Source organism: Chelonia mydas, chromosome 3 (genome assembly GCF_015237465.2).
Source record: "Chelonia mydas isolate rCheMyd1 chromosome 3, rCheMyd1.pri.v2, whole genome shotgun sequence".
Classification (NCBI taxonomy): domain Eukaryota; kingdom Metazoa; phylum Chordata; order Testudines; family Cheloniidae; genus Chelonia; species Chelonia mydas.
In genome coordinates, this window is record NC_057851.1 from 106,832,231 (window position 1) to 106,854,854 (window position 22,624).

A 22,624-nucleotide genomic window follows, 5' to 3' on the forward strand; every position below is an offset into this window, starting at 1 on the left:
ACCCAGCATAATACAATTCGTACCACCCAATCTGACTGGCCTTAGGCACAACCACAAAATAAAAGCTTAGCAACCACCATCACTGAAACCTGTTTACAGAAGAAATAATAAGCGCTGTAGAGGATCCCAAATCATCACCAGGATACTTCCAAGCACTTAAAGGTTGCAAAATAGATAGATGAAACCGTTTGTTTTTCAAATGTATGTCTCTTCTCTACTAATACCCGAGTTCAATGCTCTGCATTTCCCCTGCAACTTTTGAGGACATTGCTAGTACCTAAAAGAAGGCCTCATCTACAATAAGAGATTTTTCCTAAAATTTTCCACTGTTGCTATCGTCAGTTCAGCTCCCCACATGGTAAAGAAATCTAGACTAGACAACGCACCAGGTTTTAAGTACCATGTTGTGTAGGCCTGCTCTCAGCAGGGTGCTTAAATGCTGGGAGCCCTGTCCACACTTGCACTTCCACTACTGCAGTACAGAGCCACAACAAAAACACAACTTTCTTTCTACATTTACACATTTGTGGTGTTGTCAACTGTTGCAAGGCAAACAGAAAACTCAAGTCTTGACAGATAAAGAGCCTTTCCAGTTCATTGTTATAATGCTTTCACTTGTCATTTTTAAAGGTTAGCGTCAGAAGGCTAAATTTTGCCTCTTCCTGCAGGGGGATGCTAGAAAGGGGAGATGGCTAAAAGGACTTAAATCAGGGTTCAACACAATCCAAATTCCAACACTGGAAAGCATACGGAGGTGTACTAGCTAGTTCTGCCAGCAGTGTAAGTGGTCCCAGAAATTGGGTGAGACACAAGAAAGCAGTATGGCAGTTCAAGGGAAAGCAGTGGCTATGTCTGTTACAGGGGTGTAACACAGGATGCTCCCCACACCACCCAAGAAGCATCACAACTTTAAAAGGTACTGTGTCTCCAACGGCTGCTGCTGGGAGTGCATCTTGCCTCAGCCTCACAAGAGGCATAATTAAGCTCCTGTTATGACCATGAGGTGGGAATCTCAAATTGTTGTTTTAAAAAAACGCTTTATGTTAGACATACAATATGTGGCTCAATCAATAATAAAAAGCAATAGCTAATTCTCTCTCACAAATGCAACAACATTCAAGTAATCATCCTTAAAGTATAAAATCACATACTGATATCCATTTACTTTCTCTGTTATTGGACTGGTATAATGACCGATCTGTCACTATCCTTCTGATACAAAGATCAATTCTCAGAACTACAGATCAAATCTACAGTTAAAGAAAGATGAAAACACTGTTTTTTCTATTAAAGAATTAGTATGGAGCATAAGAAAGTTATAAATATAATTAGGGTTTCTATCTTGACGCTTATTTGATGATATTGCACAATCGGCTAGGGTCTAATAAGGTCTAATAACAAACAGAGAATATCTCAGTTCAGTGAAATTGTGTTTTTTAAAAAGTATAATTTATAGGGGCAAAAAAAGGAAAATATTTCAGTAGACTCCCTGCAGCTGTAAAAAATGAGACTGAATAACTAAGAGGTAAGAGGGAACAGAACGGTTGCTTGTCCTAAGAGGTAACAGAACGGTTGCTTGTGTAGCTAGATAATTAAGCAGATGTACACTACTTTCAATGTACTAGTGCTTACTGAGTGATGGTGTCTTAATCATGGGGAGTGAACACATATGTGAGACAAATAAATGTTATAGGAAATCTACTGTGAAGAGAGCTCAAGAGAAATACTAATGCAAATGATTAGGATTAACATTGAATAGTTCTTTATTTTCTACATTGCATGCAGAACTTTTTCCCCTAATTATGGGTTATTATTTTAATATAAAATAAGGAATGTAAAAGCACAAGAGAGAAAAACACTTCTCCCTCCCATGTTGCTTAAATATTATATTCCATATGCAACAACACAATGCAATTTCCATTAAAATATGGTCATTGAGACCAGCTTATAGCTTTAAACATTATGACTCTTGTCCTTATGCATATTTTTATTTCATATCTTTCATTGTGTTTGTGCTTTTAAATAATATTTCAAGACAGCAGAGGACATCAAAAGTACCATCAAAGTAGAAAAACAATGACATTTATGAACACACACAAATAAACCAGCTGAATACATGATGGTTAGGACTATCATTGGTAAGCAACAGCTTCCTTTTTTTTTTTTTTTTTTTTTTTAAGTTTATTTACAAAACTTATTTAAACTGGAAGGTTAATGGCCCCAGTCCTGCAAACTTGGAACAACTTTCCTGTATAACGATTACTAGTGATCCAATAAAGGTAACAGAACTTAGCCTGAAACTTGCATCAAACCTACTCAGGATAACTTTCTGAAGTCCATTTTTACAATGTGAACAACCCTAAATAAAACATTTTTCTTTAGAAATTCCAAAACATTCCTTTGACATTCTGAAGAATTTATACATATAAAGCATATAATGTTACATTCATTAAAATAAATAAATGATTACTAACTACTGTCCACTAAATAGCCACATTGATTGCCAACAGCTTCGGCCGTCCTTCTCAATGCTTACTTTTCTCATCTTATCACTCTTCTTCACCGATTCATCCTAACTCTCCATATCACTATATCATTTCCCCCCCACCCCTCTCTTGCTCCAGTTTACTCTACAACCTTTACTCTTCTTTCATATTAACTGAGTCATGCCTTCCCTCCCCAAGTCTAACACCACATTCCAGCTCTTCCTCTTGCGCTCTTTTCCCTCACCTCTGGCAATATCTGCTCCAACTCTACACTGGCCTTTTCACTTTCCTCCTTTCTCCCTCTTGCTCTTATTCCTCCCCCTTTCTCCATTGGAATTCTGCGCCACTACACAATGCAGAATTTGCACAGAGTTAATGTTCCCCACAGAATTTTATTTTTGTATTTTTATTTTTTCATGCAGAATTTGCTACTGCTCTCCCCGCCCCCCATAGAAGGATGGGAGTTGGCACTGCTGAGGAGTGAGGAAGAGGATGCAGGTGTGGGACAGCATTGCCAGTGCCAGGCACGAGACATGGAGGTGGTGGGCACCCAAGAGCCTGGAGGCGGCAGCTGTGGCTGCTGTTGCTCAGGCTCATCCCAGCTGTGCTGGAGGCTCCCATGGGCACAAAAGACATCCGGTGAGGAGGGGAATCTGGCTGGCAGGGGAGAGGAGCTGTGCCCTGCGGCTTGGCTCCCCGCTCCTCAGGGGGACACTGTCAGGCAGAGGAAATGGGCACCAGGGCACATCCAACACGGTGATTGGGCGCAAGCTGTGCTCCTCAGGCCGCTTTCCTGAGGGCACCAGGCAGCTGGGTGTATGATCCCTTCTTCCCCAGGGACAGTGTGGGTCTCTGAGGGGCTGTGGAACAGCTTGGCCACTGTCTGCTTCCACCTTCGCGTGGGCTAACGGCCAGGGAGCCCTTCAAGCTGAGAACTCGCTCCCCTGCCTCAAAATGCGACTTAAGGGGCACTAGGAAGTGGTCCAATGTCAGCTTTCCAAGGTGTTGGGCACCCACAACCCCCATCACACACAGCGGGTTGGAATCAGTACACGTAGCCACCTGGGTTTGGACATGTTGCTCTCAGTCTTCTATTCCCTTTATGCTCTCTTTTTGTCCCATTCCCTCAATTAAAAACAAACAGTCTTAATTAGTTAAAGGTACGAGTATAAGGAAGTCCGATTTCCTGGACTCACCATGCTAAGTATCCTTAGCACTATAAAAAAGTTAATATGCTCAATGGGCTTTAACATTGTCCCCTAAAAGACCGCACAGCATTCTGCAGAGGTACGGAAATATCATTGTCCATTTTAAATACTGGGAAACAAGGACACAGAAAGCTTAAGTGACCTCCTGCCCAAGGTCACACAGCAAGTGAGTGTCCCCAGAGAGAACCCTGGAGTTCCTGGTTCCTAGCTTGGTGCTCATTTAACAAGACTGCATTTGCCTCACTGCTTATATCGAAGTCTTTGCTTTTCTTTTACCAAGCACTGAGATTGGCTTCCATAGAGTTTATCTTCTGGGGGAAACAGGCATAGAAGAAATTTTTTCTTGGATTGTAAACTTTGTGCACCAGTTTTGAACATTAATTTACTCAAAGTGACTTAGAGATAATGGACAATGAACTTTGGCCATTTGAACAACATTTTCTGAATCATACTCTGATCATAGTGAAAATCTACTTATAAGGCCTCCACTATAAGGCTTCACTGATAATACAGATTATTTTACTTCCTTTTATTTTCTTTAATAGTCTTGAGATCATTTTTACATTTTATATTTGATTATTTTGAGGAGATCCTCATGAAATTCTTTTGATAAATATTTTTTGTGGTATTTTTGATTTTTGTGTTATTTCAGTTTATTCACCTGGGTGGGTGGGTCCTGCTTCCCATGGAGATTGGGGTGGGAGGCCCTGCACTCACCCTGCTCTGCTGGTTGCATACAGTTTCAGACTCGGGGCTGCAACTTGAATCTTTTTTGTTGTCTGTATTATTACAGACATATTGCTGACAGGTATTTTGAAATAAATTATCAAAATAATTGAAACTAGCATGATTATAGTGTGTTATTTTGACAAATAAAATATGCAGAATTTTGAAGAATTTTAAAATATTGTGCACAGAATTTTTAGACACAGAATTCCCCCAGGAGTAACCCCTCTGTCTCTCTTTAGTGCAGTTTGGAGTTGCTCAAGTTCCTTTTTTTCCTGTTCCCTTTGGGGCTCCTGCTTTATTCTTTAGCAAGCAGACACAACCTGTGATGTTGCTCTCTCTCACTTCCTCCATCTTTCTTCTTACTGGCTTTCCCCCTACATGGCAGCCCGTCAAAGGAGAAGGCAGCAACAGAAGCAATATTCCCATTCATCATGCTCTCAATAGCGGAAGCACTGGCTTCCTGCTCTCCCATTTCTAACTCTTTTCCCTCCTTCCCCTTGAGGTTTATGCCATCTGCTGACTAACTTTCCCCGTCTCCTCATCCTACTTCCTCTTTAGTTTGGATTCCTGGTCCTCCTTTTCCTCTCTTCCCAATCCTCCATCTTAATTCTTGATGACTTCAACCGCCGAGTTAATGATCCTTTCAACTTTGCCATCATTGGCTTCCTTTCCCACATGGCACTGGATCTACAACCATACACAAAACTGTAGCCACTCCTTCAACTTATAAAAAGAAAAGGAGTACTTGTGGCACCTTAGAGACTAACAAATTTATTTGAGCATAAGCTTTCGTGAGCTACAGCTTATAGTCTTCATTAGGCATTGGTCCTTCTCTTCTGTTACTTCCAAGTAGCTTCCTTTCTCTGATAACTATTTATCATTGAAAGAGGTGGAGGAGTAAACAATCAAATAAAAAAGAGGAATGTTTTCATTTGGGTTTTATTTTTTAAACAAACACCTTCCATTCTTATAGTGCATTTCATTCAAAATTACACCAATTATTTTAGTAGCAATTTTTCATGCACACCATACACACGTCAGTCATTCCACCCCCCACTGAAATACAGCAACAACATACAGTGCACAGCAACACAACAATTTGAAACAGGAAGGGAAGAAAACTACCATATCCAACTGAAACCAAAGCCAAGAAAGTAGGTAGGTGGAATGAAGTTACCCAATCAATATTGAGCCAGGACACTGAGGTTTACATCCCTCAGTGTCATTACAATTACATATAAGAATTGCCATGAGACCTTAATTATTGCGAGTGATCAGGATTGCACCTGTAAGTCTAATCCAAAAGATGCCACCTCCCCCAGAAGTGCCTCCTAAAACATGCTTGTTTCATAAGATAAGTACAGAATACAAGGTCAAGGGGTATATATAAAACAAAAAAATACTGAATCAGTTTATATGACGTCTTTACTTTCACAAATTATTGGGCTGCCTCAAATTATTTAGATACTGTAAAGTTGCAATGCAAGGAAAAAGTTCTTGCTACACAGCTACATAAACAAGTTTTGAAGAAAAGAAGTGAGATAGCAATTTATAATTCATAAACTACTTTTAATAGCATTTAGCATTCATGTCTCTTAGTTTTTATCCTCCAGAGCCATTTCAATAATAAAAAGCTGTGGCCCCATAGGGAGCAGAACTGCTGACACATTCTGTTGGACTTTGTCACAAATAGCTCTACTTGGTGAAAAACCCACAACTAGAAGATGTATCTGGCTACAACTAGGTGAAGAAACCACTTGTGGTGATTCAAACCATCTGCTCAGGCGGCCTACTAAGTCATTCTGTACACCCCACACACAAGATGCTTCTAGATCTACTGAGCTGGCAATACAGAGCTCCCTGAGTTGGGCTTCTTCGTGCCAGAGTGGGGAAGAGTGGGCTCCCCGCTGCTTGTTGAGGTAAAACATTGCTGTTAAGTTGTCTGTGAAGACTAACAGCCTGCTTCCCCTGATCTGCAATAGAAATACTTGGCACAGCTTTCAGTTCTCTGACACTGATGCATAAAGCTAAGTTCTCTGAAGACCAGAGACCCAGCAAAGAACTAAAATGGGCTCCCCATCCAAGGACCGAAGCATCTGGCCCTAGCATGAAAGCTGGTTGTGGGTGGACAAATGGAATGCCTATCTAGGGATTTGAGAACATGGGAGGGCATTCTTACCACAGAGTCCAATTGATGGCAGTTTGGTGGGTAAACAGATGCCAGCCAGCCCGGCAGAGTTCTGAGCCACAGTCTGATGTAGTGAACCACATAGGTGCAAGAGGCCATGTGACCCAGAAGCCTCAAACAGTTTGGTGCTGTTGTGACCAGCAGACCTATGACAATTGATCGAATTGCCTGGAACATGGAAGAAAGGCCCTGGCTTGAGATGATTCGAGTGCAGCCCCTATAAACTCTATCCTCTGGACTGGGAAGAGGGGATATTTTTGTGTGTTGATTAACTTTCCCAGATAATTGACTGGATCAGGGTAATGCTATGCACTTGCTATTTAGACCAGCCTTTGACAAGCCAGTCATCTAGATAGGGATAAACCTACACTCCTGATCTTAGAAGGAATGCAGCCACTACTGCCATGACTGAGAGCTGCTGACGGGGTAAGAGGTAACTTAGTCACAGTTTATAAGTACCTACACAGGGAACAAATATTTAATAATGGGCTCTTCAATCTAGCAAACCTAAGGTATAACAGAATCCAGTAGCTGGAAGTTGTAGCTAGACAAATTTAGACTGGAAATAAGGCATAAGTTTTTAACTGTGAGGTGCGACTGGGTCGGGCCAGATGGCTACAGGAGAGTAACAGAAGGCAGATACATTAGCTCCAGGCTAAGTAGGTCCCTTTTCCCTGGGTAAGGTAACAGGGCAGGTTCCAGAACAATCAGGAACCTTCTGGAGACAATTAAGACAGACAGGCTGATTAGAACACCTGCAGCCAATCAAGAAGCTGTTAGAATCAATTAAAGCAGGCTAATCAGGGCACCTGGGTTTTAAAAAGGCGCTCACTTCAGTTTGTGGTGTGCGTGTGAGGAGTTGGGAGCAAGAGGCACTAGGAGCTGAGAGTGAGAATGTGGACTGTTGGAGGTCTGAGATGTACAAGCATTATCAGACACCAGGAGGAAGGTCCTATGGTGAAGATAAAGATGGTGTTGGGAGGAGGCCATGGGGAAGTAGCCCAGGGAATTGTAGCTGTCGCAGAGCTATTCCAGGAGGCACTCTAGACAGCTGCATTCCACAGGGCCCTCGGCTGGAACCCGGAGTAGAGGGCGGGCCCGGGTTCCCCCCAAACTTCCCAACTCCAGGTCAGACACAGGAGTCGTTGACCTGGACTGTGGGTTCAGAAGAACGGCCAAGCTGAGGGCTGCCGTGAAGCTCCAAGGTGAGCAAATCCGCCAATAAGCGCAAGACCCACCAAGGTAGAGGAGGAACTTTGTCACAGAGGGTAATTAACTACTGGAATAATTTACCACTGATTGTGATGGATTCTCTATCACTGGCAATTTTTTAAATCAAGATTTAATTTTTTTCTAAAAGATCTGCTCTAGATATTATTTTGCGGGGGTTCTATGGCCTGTGTTTTACAAGAAGTCAGACTAGATGATCACAGTGGTCCCTTCTGGCCTTGGAAACTATGAATAATCACAAAGTCAGTATTATGCAATTTAAAGTTCCTGCATGTTTTAATCCCCAGCACTTGTTTTTCACCCTTTTTCCCTTCTACAACCAGTGTTAAAAAAAATTACATCAAAGTTTACACTCACCCTTCTATCCTTAGGGTAAAACAAACACAAATACCCTGTGGAAAAAACGCCACACACAACTAAAAGGATAGATTTTTTAAAAGCTCAGACCACTTTATAAATGGATCTTTTTCTTTAATCTTGATTGTATTGATTTTTTTCTCTGGGAACAAATGTTGGTTTAATTTTTGAGAAGAAGGCAAACTTAAAAAAAGTTGTGAAATAAAACCCAGCCTGTAAAATGCTCTTCTAGTATTTAATCCATCTACAGACCTCTCTAACCAGTCACATATGCCTTTCTAATTAAAGAACAAAGAATCTGGATGAGTTTATGAGCAGATAAAGGTTTGACTAACATACATCCTCCCTAAGCCCCACTGTGCTACCGACCAGGAGCCGCCTGCGTTAAGTGCTTCCCGGACAGAGCTTGCACCTCTCATCCATTCCCAAACCCCAATACTCTTCCCCAGCCCAGAGCCCCCTCTTGCACCCAAACTCTCTCCCAGACCCGTCACTCCCCCCTGCACCCCAACCCCCTGCCCCAGCCCCCTCCTGCACCCAAACTCCCTCCCAGAGCCCATATCCCTCACCCTCTTCTGCACCCCAACACTCTGCACCAGCCCAGAGCCCCCTCCTGCACCAAATGCCCTCCCAGAGCCCTCACGCCCTCCTGTACTCCAAGCCCCTGCCCCAGGCTCAGCCCAGAGCCCCCTCCCACACACCAACCCCCTGCCCCAGCCTGGTGAAAGTGAGTGAGAGTGGGGGAGAGTGAGCAACGGAGGAAGGGGGAGAAACAGAGTGAGTGGGGCAGGGCAGATCCTGGGTTGATCTTAAATTCAGAAAGTGATCTTCTACAAAAAAGGTTGGAGACCTCTGCATTACAATGATGAAAACCCTCAAAGTTCTATTTTGGGCCTAATTCGTTGGGTTATCTGTATGTTCTACCGTATGGTGTCTATCAGCAGTTACTACAATTGGACTTCCACTGATACACATACAGTTCTCAAAATTTACTTATCCTTTACACCAGAGCCTGTTATGAAAGTCTCCCTGCTAATTGTTTGAGTGAAATTCAATCTTAGATGGCTTGGAATAAGCTCTGCCTCAACACAACCAAGACTGAGTTGCTATTGATTTCTACAAGATAGAGGTATGGGAAGGTTGAACTTCCACCACCTGAATTTAGATGGGTCAGACATTTTGGCAGTTGATCCTGCTAGGAATTCTTAGGGTCACTTCAGACTCATGTCTTTCTAATGTTAACATATGAAAATTTAAATCAATGAAAATTCAGATGTGGTTTTGATTTCACACAGCTGATGAATGTTGCCAGGATAAAACCCTTGCTTTCTACATCTCATACAGAGATTCTAATTCCTGAGTTGAATAGAGAGACTTAATTATTATGCTTTTTAATGCTGGCCTTCCTGCTGTTTCTATACCGTCTTTCCAATAGGTTCAGAAGCAGCAGCTAGCTTTTTCACACTGGTTAAGTATGATGACAGTATTATTCATTTCCCACACATACTGCACTTCTAGATCAGTAGTTTGTTTAAATACATCTCCTTTCATAAGCTAGTACCATGTGATTAGTTTGAACTAACCACACAGTACATCCTGGCATGATCTTTTACAGGAAAGATAAAGAGAATTTGGGCTTGGGACTTTTGAGATGACAAAAGAATGAAATTAACAAATTTCCTGTCACTTGAGGGACTTCAGAGAGTAAAAGTCATGTCAATTTCAATCCTTTACTGACTTATAAGAGATATCAGTAAAGTACAAGGATGGTATAACGTGCACATTTGTATCATACACACTTAGTGATGTTTGTTTTTTGACCATCTTTGAGGTAGAATGTTAAGTCTATTGCAGCACTCTGTTTACAGACCTGATATTTTATCATGGGGATAAGTTATAATAGTAAATGTTACTCAGGGGTACACTGGGTTTAGGACTGAATCCCGTCAATCCTGATAGCCTCCTTTTTAAGGGTAAATTTAAACAATCACCACCACTACCACCTGGAATCAGAACTTAAAGACTTACAAGACATACTGACAATAAGTAAACTGATATGAAGCAATCAATGAAAATTAGTTCCCAACCATGTCATAACTAAGTCACAGTGATATTTTAGGTGAAGATAAAACACTATATGCTATTGTAAGCTGACAATGTGGTTGCACAAATTTACTGAGAAACGGTGTTTAAATGCAGTCACATAAAAAAAGGAAAGTATGAGGCTGATTTCAAATTGATTCCTATTTACTTATATCAACGTTTCCTCACACCTGAAAGGCATTAATATTGCTAACACTTTCTCTCTCTGAACAAAGCAATGGGTTCTCAGTAAATCATTGTATATTACACAATTAGTCAACATCAATATCCAATTATACTTAATATTCCATCCCTTACATTACTCATTTAACAATAAGTTTGGTGTGGGAGGAGAGAATAAAGTCCTACATTGCCTTAAAAAACAAAATGAATTATGCTATTAATTAAAGTTCTATGTAGCTGCCTTCTGCAAGGGTTGAGGAGGTATTTGTTATAGACAAGTAAAATAGTGACACCTAGTGGAAATAATAATCAGTAAGTAAAACATCTATATAGAAACTTCTCAACCCAGTCCATCACAAGGATTGAGAAGTTCATTTTTTATTTTTAATTTACAGCTGTTTTCCCCCACCCAGGGGATCAACATATTAGTTTGGGGGTAGGAGGAGATATACATTTCACCAGAAAGGAATAATAGGGCAGGGAAGAAAGAATTATTTGCCTGAAATTCTGCATCCAATGAAGTGAGCTGTAGCTCACGAAAGCTTATGCTCAAATAAATTGGTTAGTCTCTAAGGTGCCACAAGTACTCCTTTTCTTTTTGCGAATACAGACTTACACGGCTGTTACTCTGAAACCTGCTTCCTTAGAGATATCATGAAGGATTCTTACTTTTGCTCTACTGCTGCCTTCAAGGATTAAAATAAAAGAAGATTTTAAGACACAAATGGCAATTAGGCATCTAACTGCCATTCACTTCTTTGAAAAGTCTCCCCCTTTCAGAGTTCTACTAGCCTTCTGCTACAGCACTGAAAGAAGAAGAAACCTGCACAAACTATAGATTTAAATAAAATGTCATGATCTAGAGTCACTAATGACAGGTTTCCTTACAGTCACTAAATTCAGCTGTCAACACAATGCCATGAGTAAATTAATGAGAAGCTCTTTATAAACGGCACACACCCAGAGTTCTGCAAGCTCAGAAAGAATCCCAGAGATCACACCTTCGCACATCTTCTTTTGTAACATTCAATCAGCCATGACAGCATGTGTGCTGGTCCCTCACAGCCAAGAATGAAGACCACCTGCCCCAAGCAGTGTTTATTTTCTTTTTTGTTTTGAGTGGGCGAAAATTGGAGGGGAGCTACAAAAAATCAATAAAATAACAGAAGGTAAAGAAGAGGAAAGATGGGAATGAAAAAGTTGAAAAGGAAAGAGGTCATGAAAGAAAAGCACATGGCAACCATATAACAGGGAGAAGTTAAAGAGGATTCACCAGTCCATCACAAGGGAGACTACAGTAAGTTTGGGAACCATTTCTTGATGTAGTCATTTGCTTAAATACTGAGAAGAAAAAAAACCCCAAAACTAGTCTTTGAAAATGTTTTTGGCATACTGCAATTTTATCTAGAAGTTACCCATTAACCCAAAATGGAATGGAAAGCAAATCCCTGCATGATGATTGGTCGAGGGACATACTTAGGCAATCCAAATGTAGTGACTTGTACTATGGCCCGGGCTTGAGCAACTTAACAAGACACCTACTAAGAAGTGGACACAAAATATTGGGAACCACACCAACAGGATCCAGAGAAAAAGCAGAGCACTAATCACAGGAGCACTCCCTACTTGGGACTGATAATTCATACGGAGTAAGATAGGGAGCAGAGGACTGATAAGAGATATGGACTAAACACACCTAGAAGTGGGAAGCAAGAAGTCTCACTGGAGTCTGAAGAAGAGCAACAATTAAACCCACAGGCATGGCTGTTCTCAGTGTTTTCAAAGCATCCAGCATGTAGGCACTAACACCAGCATCTTGACACAATTTATATCAATTTATTAGCCAACACTAACTGTATGTCTAACTGAAATTACAAAACTTTTTGAACTGCTTTCAGAAGATGTACATCTCCCAAGCGAGAAAAATCCAACTTCAGTTGCCTAACCCAACTTGGCAGGGGCTGGGATGCTGCAGAAGCAGCAGACTCAGCCCCAAGCTTTGTAGCATAATTGTTTTTAAATTGAATTGTTTTTCAAGGTTTGCCATAAGGCATCAGCTGTTCCTGAAAGCAAGAAAAATGAGAGATCGTCAAGATTTCATTTGGAATCCAGAGAATCCCTAGAAAACAAAAGTGGGAAGATTAATGTGAACAAGATTAATTATTTTGGGGAAAACAAAATGTGTTTAAGTGCTTTGAGTGTATATTATGTCATTTTATAGTAAACACACCCTGCCCATTCTCTACTGTTTAAATAAGTGAATTCACTGAAAAAAACCTGTATTAGTATGATGTTAAGACTGAGGCTATAAACACAAATACAACTATTTGTTTGTGGTAGCAGCCACAATATGCTGGCACTTTACAAATAGAAAAGGGCACAATCCCTGCTCTGAGGAGCTTACGATACAAAGGCAGACAAACAGTGTAGAAGCTGTATAGGATATATAGTTATGGGCAAACATATTATATATAAATAAATTTATATGAAACTTTTTCCAAACTACTCCTCAAGCTTATCATGGTCAGCCATCAATTTTTCCATAGGCATCTTGGCAGAGATGTATCTTCAGGAGGGACTTGAACATAGAGAGGGTAAGGGCCATAACAAGCAAGCTCAGCCAAGTAATATACCTGCAGTAGCCTTCCTTTGGCCATGATGCATATAGATTTGTGGTCTAAGCACAAATCTATCTAATTCTAGCTTTGATGCTGGCTGTCTCACTGGCTTGGAAGAACCATGATCTCTCTGCCTCAGTTTCTTCATCTGTAAAATAGTGATACCTATTTATCCTGCAGGAATATTTATGAGGATTAGTTATCTTTGTAATATACTTTGAAGATGTAAATAAGTATTATACACAGTATTTTTGATGTATATTTTAAGGAACATTATCAGATTAAAATCCTATTTCAAAATAGTTTTCTTACCTAAAGCTGTCAATGTGTAACAACTAAGCATTACATCATAATTGATGTGATATAACATGTTACACACACAACTGGATGGAAATCCCTTTAGTTGCATAGGAGTGCCTACGCCCAGATATTTGTAACAAATATAATTCTGCCCACTCCTAGAGCACTCCCACTATTGATTGTGAGTATGCCTTCAGAGGTGCAGATATTCTAATAACTGTGTTATAAATGTTTTCCTGAGGATTGGTTCATTTTCACCTTAAACACAGATGGTACTGAACATCCGACACATGTTGATTTATATTTTATAAACCTTTTTTTAAAGAAAAGGATCCAGATGTTTTCAAACTGTAATTTTTACAACCGAATACAGAGGATCACAGGTATAATAGTCAAAGTTTTTAATTGATCCATCTTTGACAGCGTCTTGCAGTACTTTTTTTAATTGTTGGAAGGGGAAAACCTCTTGTTAAGCTCCCTTCCACACTTATAATCAAGAACAATGATATCCAGGAATCTGAGAGTTAAAGATCTAACCATTTTTGGTGACTGAAAACAGAGGAAACACTCAGATGAGTACCATAAAACCTCAGCAGTACGCTGACAATCCACAGGCTGTTTTCTTCCTTTGCAGCCAGGCAGGAAGTTCACATTGCTGAACACTCACCATGATAAAGAATAAAATTCCATACAGGTTAGTTCTGAAGGAATATTTATGGCATAATTAGAATATACTCAGTACACCACCCATTAAACAAGCACCCAGAGATTAACAGAAGCTTTTACATTATGATATGTCTGAACTGGACAGCAACTGGGCCTCCATGGTTACATGTAAATTGGTTCAAGACATTTTCACAATGTAAAAGAGAAAGGGGAGAAACATTTCCCAATAAGTACAGGTTAGCCTCACTGCAGCTAAATTCTATGGGAAGCTGAATGATGTTTTAACAACACAAAAGGGGTTTTCACTCGCTCTAGCTAAACTGGGCTCTTCTGACCAAAATCAGTCACCCAAAAGCCTCACTTGTACATTTCTTGCATGTGCCCTGGGTCCTATCCTGATTATTAGCAGTCAATCTGTTGGATCATATTAAAGAAGTTCTGTATTAAAATCACAAATGAGTTTGATTCCCCATAGTTTAAATTCCAGGGTATTACTAATTAAGAGGTCTCTTGGTTTTTGGTACTGTTTCTCTCCCTCTGTGTGTGAAACTTGCAAGCTGCTGATTGTGTTAGTACATCCCAAGACAGAGTCTGTTCTCAAAGCAATTCACAGAGACTCAAAGCAATACTCTAACAACAGACACAGCACCCAGAGACTCCCCGCCCTTTTGTTGTATTAACAATTGTGATTAAAATAGAGATAGAGGATGTATGTGAATGGATGCTTGGTGTGGATAATAACTGAATGATCAGGGAGGTGCCAGCCTAAGAATCCAGTGTCCATTGGCTGAAGAAGGCGTCAAGTGGAAATAACCAGAGGACTCCCGGAGGGCAGACTGGAATCCACCCAACAGCCTCAAGAATGGGAGAACCAAAGAACAAGATAACATCTTGGAGCCGTCAGGAATCTGCTATCTGCTGATTGATTCAGCAACAGCATGATGAAGCAATTCCCATAGACTGGCATAGGAAGAAATTCCTATAAAAATAGACTCTAAAAAGTGAGAACTTTGGGGTCTGATTCTGCAAACCAACTTCCAGGAGCATCAGATGAGCATCTGACAAGGCCCTGCTCCCTCCTCATGTCCAGGCCACCTGGCCAGTGGCTTGGCATGAGCAACTCTAAGGCTGGTAACTATGATAACAACTTTGCAGAACCTGTGTGTGTGTGTGTGTGTGTATGTGTGTATGAATGAATGTGTGAATAAAGATGAGACTGAATGGAATGTTACAGCTGTAACTAACTGCTTACTATGACTCTTTCTGTATTCACAATAAATGTGGTATTTTGCCTTTTTCCCTTTAATAAGATCCTGCTGGTTTTTATTTTATTGGTACAACAAATCATTGTAAGAGTATCTGACACAATTGGTGATAAAGTTGCCCCCACTTTCCTAGCTTCTCTTCTCATTCAAGCTACAGAATAATAACTTCAGACTGACACCAAAGCAAGTTTGAAACACTTATCTTTATTGCTGTTCATATACTGTGTAACCTTAGAGTCTGCCGGGACTTCCTACACACCTTCATTACACACCATCATTGATAAGGTAACGTGTTATTTTGGACATTGCCCCTTCTAGAAAAGGGCCTCATTTACTGCTCCTTTGGATGGATGAGAGATTTTGATTTCGTAAGTTCACCTTTCCTGGACTTCTGCAAAAGAAAGAAATTGTCAAAACAGGCTGAGTATGTCTAATTCAGTTGTCATATATAACAAATTTCATTAGTCACATGTCCTAAGTATATCATAACATCAAATGATGTTTTCAAAGACACAGATTGTTAGCTGTATATTCTTTTTAAATTTATTTTGCTTTCCTTTGTATGTAATTATGGCATGTCTTCCTCCATAATCTGTATGTGCAGACGACTGAAATTTTATATGTATCCTCCCTAATGTGCGAAGCACAGCTGTATGGTCACTTGCTTCGTCTGTGCACAGAATTAAACTTTAGTAGTAGTAGTTTATACATTTTAAAATACAAGTTGCTCCTTATTTAAAAAGATAATATCCTTTAATTCATCTTTTCCCCCTTACACTAAGTCTCAAGCGCCCATCGCTGAGGAGGCACAGAATCAGATCTTTAGCAGATTAAGCAAACAACTAAGTGCCCATTCTCTCGTGTCCAAGATATTACAGTGAAATTCACTGAAATAGTCTAAGGCAATGGTTCTCAAACTGTGGGTCATAACCCAAAAGTGGGTCATGATCCCATTTTAATAGGGTCACCAGGGCTAGCTTTAGACTTGCTAGGGCCTGGGGTTGAAGCCAAAGCCCGCGCTCCTCACCCAGGGCTGAAGCCAGAGCTTCGGCTCAGGCTCACGCTTCAGTCGTCTCGTACCCCCCACCCCCATGGTCATGTAGTAATTTTTGTTGTCAAAAGGGGGTCGCAGTGCAATGAAATTTGAGAACCGCTGGTCAACACTACACAGTTAGGTCGACATAAGGACGCTTATGACGACCTAATTATATCAGTGTCTACACTACAGCTTTCCTCCCACCGATACAAGTTCACTACTACACTGACAAAATAACTCCACCCTCCCCAAGGGGCTTAGGCTTATGTTGGTGTAGTTAGGGTGACACACTGTCTGTGTAGATACTGCGTCTCTTACATCTGCTGTCTTGCCAATTTTACTGCAGGAGCCATAAAATTGAGAAGAAACCCTCAGCTCCCCCGGGAGATGGGGCAGCTTTGGATCCTGCTCTTGGCTGGAAGCTGGGGTGACTTTGGACCCCGCTCCCGGCTGGGTACTGGGGCGAGAAGCCCAAGCAACCCCCCCACCCATTCCACTGTGATCAGAGGCCCTGGGCTGCTTGCCCCTGCTCCAAGTGGGGAACGGGAGGGGGGGGGGGGAAGGAGGAAGAAGCCCACTGGAAGCCCATGGGGCTGACCTGAGAGACCTGGCTCTCAGCTCCCCACACTGCCCCTCTTAGGTCAGTGGAAGCTCTCCTGGTGAGGACAGACCTCACCAACATAAGGAGGGTAGTGTGGACATGCACCACTGCAGGTTTGTATTGTAGATATACCCTAAGGGAAGTGAAAGTCCCTTTAAAATCTAGATTGCCTAAAGCACTAGAAAATGGTGTAGGGAACAATCATGAATTGGCAGGAGACTGGTGATGTAATATGTTTTTTTCCAATTCTTCCTTTGATTATTTTAACTGAAAAGCTCACCAGCTACAAAAGGCCACCATGCTAGTTCAGATGTTGAGTTCATTTTAAAAATTTTAATGAATCCTGGGATTGAAGCAGGAATTACTGGGTGTAATTCTATGGCCTCTGTTATGTCAGACTAGATGATCAGAATCTTCCCTTGTTGCATTAAAACTCTAGGAATGCACAATGTGGAAGAAAGAATATATAGAAGAATGGCCAATGGATTTGTTTTCTGGTAGTCTTAAAAATCTAGAAAAGAGGATGCTTTATCTGACTTTTTTCTGTTACCAATTTAAAAGGAACAAGATTGCAAGTAACTGAAATCCTAGAAAATCCTCTGTGTATACATAATTCAGCTATTCTGTGTTTACAAGAAAAAAGTGAAAGTTACAATTCTAATACCTTCAAGAAGATGATCACCAAAATCCTTCCACTTTATAAAGAAAACCCACATTTTGCAAGCAATCAGATGGTTGATAAAGGCAGAAAGGCTTTACTACTACCATACCAGGTATTTTCTGGATTCCTCACATGTACACGGTAAAGACAGAATCCTTAAAATTCCCTGTAAAGTAAATGATCTGACAGGAAAGAAAGCTCCTACTGTATTTGTCTGGACCCTGAACCAATCTCAGAGTTTGGCATAATATACAATAGAAAAATACTGAAAAGCTTACCACCTCTGAACTAAACTTTCCTTGAAAAGAAAAATAAAGCTGCAATTTTGCTCCAAAGAAAGCTGAGCCAGCTACATTGACATACTTATATATTTTTGGGGCAGACTGCTGTAACCTTGTTGGATAAAATCTGAGCCACAGTGACAGTTTTATTAGAACGGGGCTCTACATAAATACTGATTACCAAGGAAGTATATTTCTTATAAGTTGAGAGACTTATTTGGATCAAACACAGAGCTTAGTGATTTACTATGCAACTATAATCCCACCTTTTATCAGTGTCTGGCTTCTTCAGCTCTTCAAGGAAGAGCCTATCTCTGTAAAAATACCTAGCACATTTTGGGTGCTATCACAACACAAATAATAATTACAAAATGATGAAACAATTCAGTCAAATGATTGTTTGACTGAAAGCTATATTTTGGATATGCCACGGTTCTAATTAGCAGTTTGACTTGTTGTGTTATGTGAGGTAGTAAATTTTACACCATGTGCTGATTTCCTTCTGTAAAAGGTAAACTTTGTGATAAAGCTCTTAACAGGTTTTCTCTTGGCCTTTGTACTGGACACACACTGAATACTTTGTGGTGTACAGTAGAAGGTGTTTTTCCATTATACAAGTGGTTGCACATGGTACCCTTTCTTGACATCTTTCATGGACAGTGTAATCCAATAAATGAAATTTAACTTCTTCACCACTGAACAGCTTGTTCACAGGTGCAAAACAAGAGCGTATGACACACGCACCAATAAAGGGATTACAGAGTGCTGATGCCTGCCCCAAATCCTGTACTTCTTCCCTCTCCTTCCTTATTACTAGACACTTAGCCCTGGGCACCTCTACTCTACAGTGGCGCAGTTGTGCCCCTACAAGGCTGTAGTGCAGATGCTGCCTGTATGGAGGGAAGGGGGTTTTCCGTCGCTGGAGTTAACCCATAGGTGATTGGAAGAATTCTTCCAGCAGCGACCGAGCCACCTCAACACCCTTCGTGCGTGGCTCAGCGTGACACTGCTCGCAGCCCGGGGCGAAACAGTGAAGTCAAGCTAGTCTTTCGGTGCAGATTAAGCCTTAGGTTAGAAATCGGCTGCTGGGCGCTCGCCCCACGCCGGAGCTGAGCGGGGGGTCGTGCAGGCAGACGGGGAGCAGCGGGAGGACGCCCAGAGCCCGGTGCGGTGCGCTGCGGGGGGAGACTCCAAGCTCCCTGGAACCGAAGCGCAACGGGAGCGACACGGCGGCGGGCAGCGCCCCCTCCCGCGAAGCGGCTGCTCTCAGCGCGGCCCCGGCTGGCTGAGCCTCCCCCCACCCCTCCACGGGCCCAGCAGCAGCAGCCCGGGGCAGGGGCCAGCAGAGCGCGCGGGTGGAGGGGCTAGGGAGGGGAACCCGGCGGCCGCGCCCCGCCGCTACCTTCCCAGACGGTGTCGGCGCCCCGGCGCTGCAGGAACTTGTACCAGAAGGTGCCCGCGGCCTCCTCGTCCGGCAGCGCCGCCTCCGCCAACCACAGCGCGGGCTCCTGGGCCGGGAGCGGGGCCGCCGGGCGCGCGGGCCTCATGGGCAGCGCGCGCTGCGGGTCCCACTGGCCCAGCTCCGGCCGCGAGCCGGCCACCATGAGCACCACCTCCCCCTCGGTCAGCCCGGCCGGCAGCACCACCCCGAAGCGGAACAACATGGCAGCGTCACCTCCCGGCCGCCCGAGGGACCAGACAGCCCCCGCTTACTTCCGCGTTCTGTCGTCATCACGTAAACGCGTGGCGAACGGGTGCGAGGCACGAAAGGGGCGGGGAGCTAGCACGCGACTCGCCGAGCCACGGGGCGCCGCGGCCCATACGCATGCGCATGCTGGAGGCGCGGGCAGGGTGCGGAGGGGAGGGCGATGGAGAAGAGAACCCCTGGGCGGCGGCGGCGGCGGCGGCGGGGCAGGTTGCTGAGCGGTGAAGCGGCCGCGGGAAGCGGCGTTGGGCATGGGGGGGTCAGGCGCTGTCGGAGCGCAGTTTAGCTCTGTGAAATTGTGGCTGTTGCCAGCCCTCTCTGCAACAGATACTGAGCTGCAGCCTTCTCTGTGGGGGGGGGGGTGGGTGCAGCCGGGTGCCCACCCCCAGGGGAGGGCTAACACCTTCCTCGCTCTGGGAGAGTTCAGTCCCGGCACTGGCTACCCTGCAGAAGTTATCAACAGGAGGGGGCCGCAACAGGGACAACACAGTTCAGCTCTGCTCCTAGTGGTCATCTTTACTAGCAAACCAAACAGCAGTCTGGTAAAGGACAGAGAGACCAGTACAGAACGCCTAGTATTTGCATTACTCGCACTATGTCTCCTGGAAAAATCCTGTGTTGCTCATCAGCCACACCATTGTTGGCATCCTTCTATCTCCCCCTCAAGGCTCGCAAGTTGGGATATAGCTTTTAGAATGTGTTAGGTTCATATATATTTAAGGAGGTTTTAACCCCTTTTCCTTACTTCTTTGAACCTCCACACCCCACTACTTTGGGGTGCCCCATTTTCCATAGGTGAACTTGGGAGTTCCCCTTGTTAACATTTACATCATCTTATCATCATAGTAACAGGCAGTTTACCTTAAGGAACTCTCTAACATTTCACCCTAGCTACTAATGGTCATCTCTTGTAGACACAATTATCCAAACACAGTTATTTTCAAAATATCAGTATATTACAAACAGCCACAAGCTCAGCAAGTTTATTATTAACTTACTTATGCTAATTTAACTTTTTAATATAGCTAATTTATCCTAAGGTCTAATTTGGCTAAGCTAAGTATTTTACAAGCCTGAGACTTACACATGAATTAATATTTATATTTCATCCCTGTGTCTTCTATATATCTGATATTTTATCTTTGGTTACCGACCACATAGCTAAAGCGTTTCAATAAAGGTTTGAGCAAGCTCAAACAAATAATCCTATTCCTTTCCTCATACAGAAAGATGTTGGTTTTGTAACCAGCTACCCCTTTAAATATAGCATTGCTCACATTACTGTTTATACTATAGAATCTGTTAGACTCCAGTAGAGGTTAGGTCCCCATTGTGCTATGTCAGGTTTCAGAGTAACAGCCGTGTTAGTCTGTATTCGCAAAAAGAAAAGGAGTACTTGTGGCACCTTAGAGACTAACCAATTTATTTGAGCATAAGCTTTCATGAGCTACAGCTGTAGCTCACAAAAGCTTATGCTCAAATAAATTGCTTAGTCTCTAAGGCGCCACAAGTACTCCTTTTCTTATTGTGCTATGTGCTGTACATACAAATAAAGAGATAGTGTCTACACTGACTAGCTTACAGTTTAAGGCCCCAATCTTGCAAACACCTACTCAGACTAGAAGTGTTTGCAGGATTGGTGCCTGTGGAGAATGTTAAGTAATGTGTTCAGTTAGTGTTATTTTGTATATGGAGTTATAGGGAAAGTGAAGCCTGTGGTTGGACATAAGACAGTGAGGTAACATCTGAGGACTCTGTAAATTCATTTTGATTGCTAGGAACCATCTTAGAATGTTCAGCTGAATTCCAGCAGGCATGGGCAAGGACCATTGGAAGAGAGAAAGTATAAACAGAGCACTTTATATATAATCTGTCCTGTACCTAAAACACACACTCTTTTAGGAGGAATGCAAATATATTTTTCTAATTTATATGTTTGTTTTTTAGATGCATAAATTAATTGGACAGCACTACCCAGAATCAAAGAAAGATTCTTTACTGAAAATTTCAACAACTATTATCTCTTTTTTTAAAGAAACACCACAAAGTGAACTCAGGGGTTTAAAATGTGATGTTAAAATGATTGTGCTAATAATAGGAAACTGAAGCTAATGAACTGCCTAGACCAATTAATGAGGCACAGACCCAACTCCTGTAATTAAAGTCTAATTGCATGACTTAACTATTTCAGATCTCTGTTTGCTCTAATCTAATGAAACCACAGTAACAGAGAAAAGTAGAGAATTTAGCTTTTATATGCGATGTCTGGGGGAAGACTATTAAGCAAATTAAGAAGCTGGTTATCACATAAAACTTCATTGATAAAGAGAGAAACATTGTTTTGGCGCTATTGCATAGCAGAAATAATAACTCCAGAGGTTGCTGTAACTGTTTGCTGCTGGTTTATGATGTAAGAGTATATTTTGTGCAGGATAGATTATAAAAATTATGACAAGAATATCCATTTTAGTAAGTGCACTTAATCTTGAGATTTATTCTGTGATATTAGATAAGCAATCCCTTGTGTTTAGCTCTATTAGTATTATTTAAAAGGAAGCATAGGGTAGTATGAATATGCAGTAACATTTTTATAGAGTAAATAATTTGCTACTGTTGTCAGTATGTATTTGATTTTCTAGAAGCCTATATCTGTAATGAAATGCCAAATCTAATATAGACATTGCAGGACTGTTAAAATCCTATGAAAATATTCCAGCCAATTTGAATTTTGCATGTTTGCATGTAATAGTGCATGTAAGTCATAGCAAGAGCTGATAATAAAACTTTCCCCTTAAGAGTCTATCTCAAGACTTAAATCAAATCCTAACAGCTTTAATCAAACTGAATTATTTTTACATTATATTGACTTAACTGATGTCATGGCAAAGACCGTCTGAGCTCATTAGGCTCAGCTGTGCAAAGCTTATGTGATGTTACTGGCTATTTGTGAAGATGTAAGAAATTATTGAATAAATTATACTCTGTGTCTGCATGTGCTATTTTATAAAAGATTATAGTACTATAAAGA

At 41.8% G+C, this 22,624-nt stretch overlaps 1 protein-coding gene and 2 long non-coding RNA genes across 5 annotated transcripts in view; 1 reads left to right on the top strand and 2 right to left on the bottom strand.

Moving 5' to 3' along the window:
* The window catches only part of EPM2A (EPM2A glucan phosphatase, laforin), a 95,897-nt gene that overhangs the window by 33,841 nt on the left and 39,432 nt on the right, over positions 1-22,624 (bottom strand). Inside the window, exon 1 of one of the 3 annotated variants that reach the window (XM_037894927.2) lies at positions 19,294-19,622. The exons of 1 other annotated variant lie outside the window; for it this stretch is intronic. In XM_037894927.2, coding sequence (XP_037750855.1) covers positions 19,294-19,555 — 262 coding nt within the window. In that variant the 5' untranslated portion in view covers positions 19,556-19,622. Of the gene's footprint in view, positions 1-13,096; positions 14,450-19,293; positions 19,623-22,624 lie in introns of those variants that run through there. One more of the 3 variants, XM_037894928.2, reaches the window with a different exon arrangement.
* Positions 15,497-18,875, bottom strand: LOC122465075. The gene is made up of 2 exons (XR_006289641.1): positions 18,158-18,875; positions 15,497-15,703 (listed from the first exon to the last, which is right to left on the bottom strand). It is a non-coding gene; the product is annotated as an uncharacterized LOC122465075 (long non-coding RNA).
* Positions 19,515-22,588, top strand: LOC119565795. The gene is made up of 2 exons (XR_005224745.1): positions 19,515-19,645; positions 21,544-22,588. It is a non-coding gene; the product is annotated as an uncharacterized LOC119565795 (long non-coding RNA).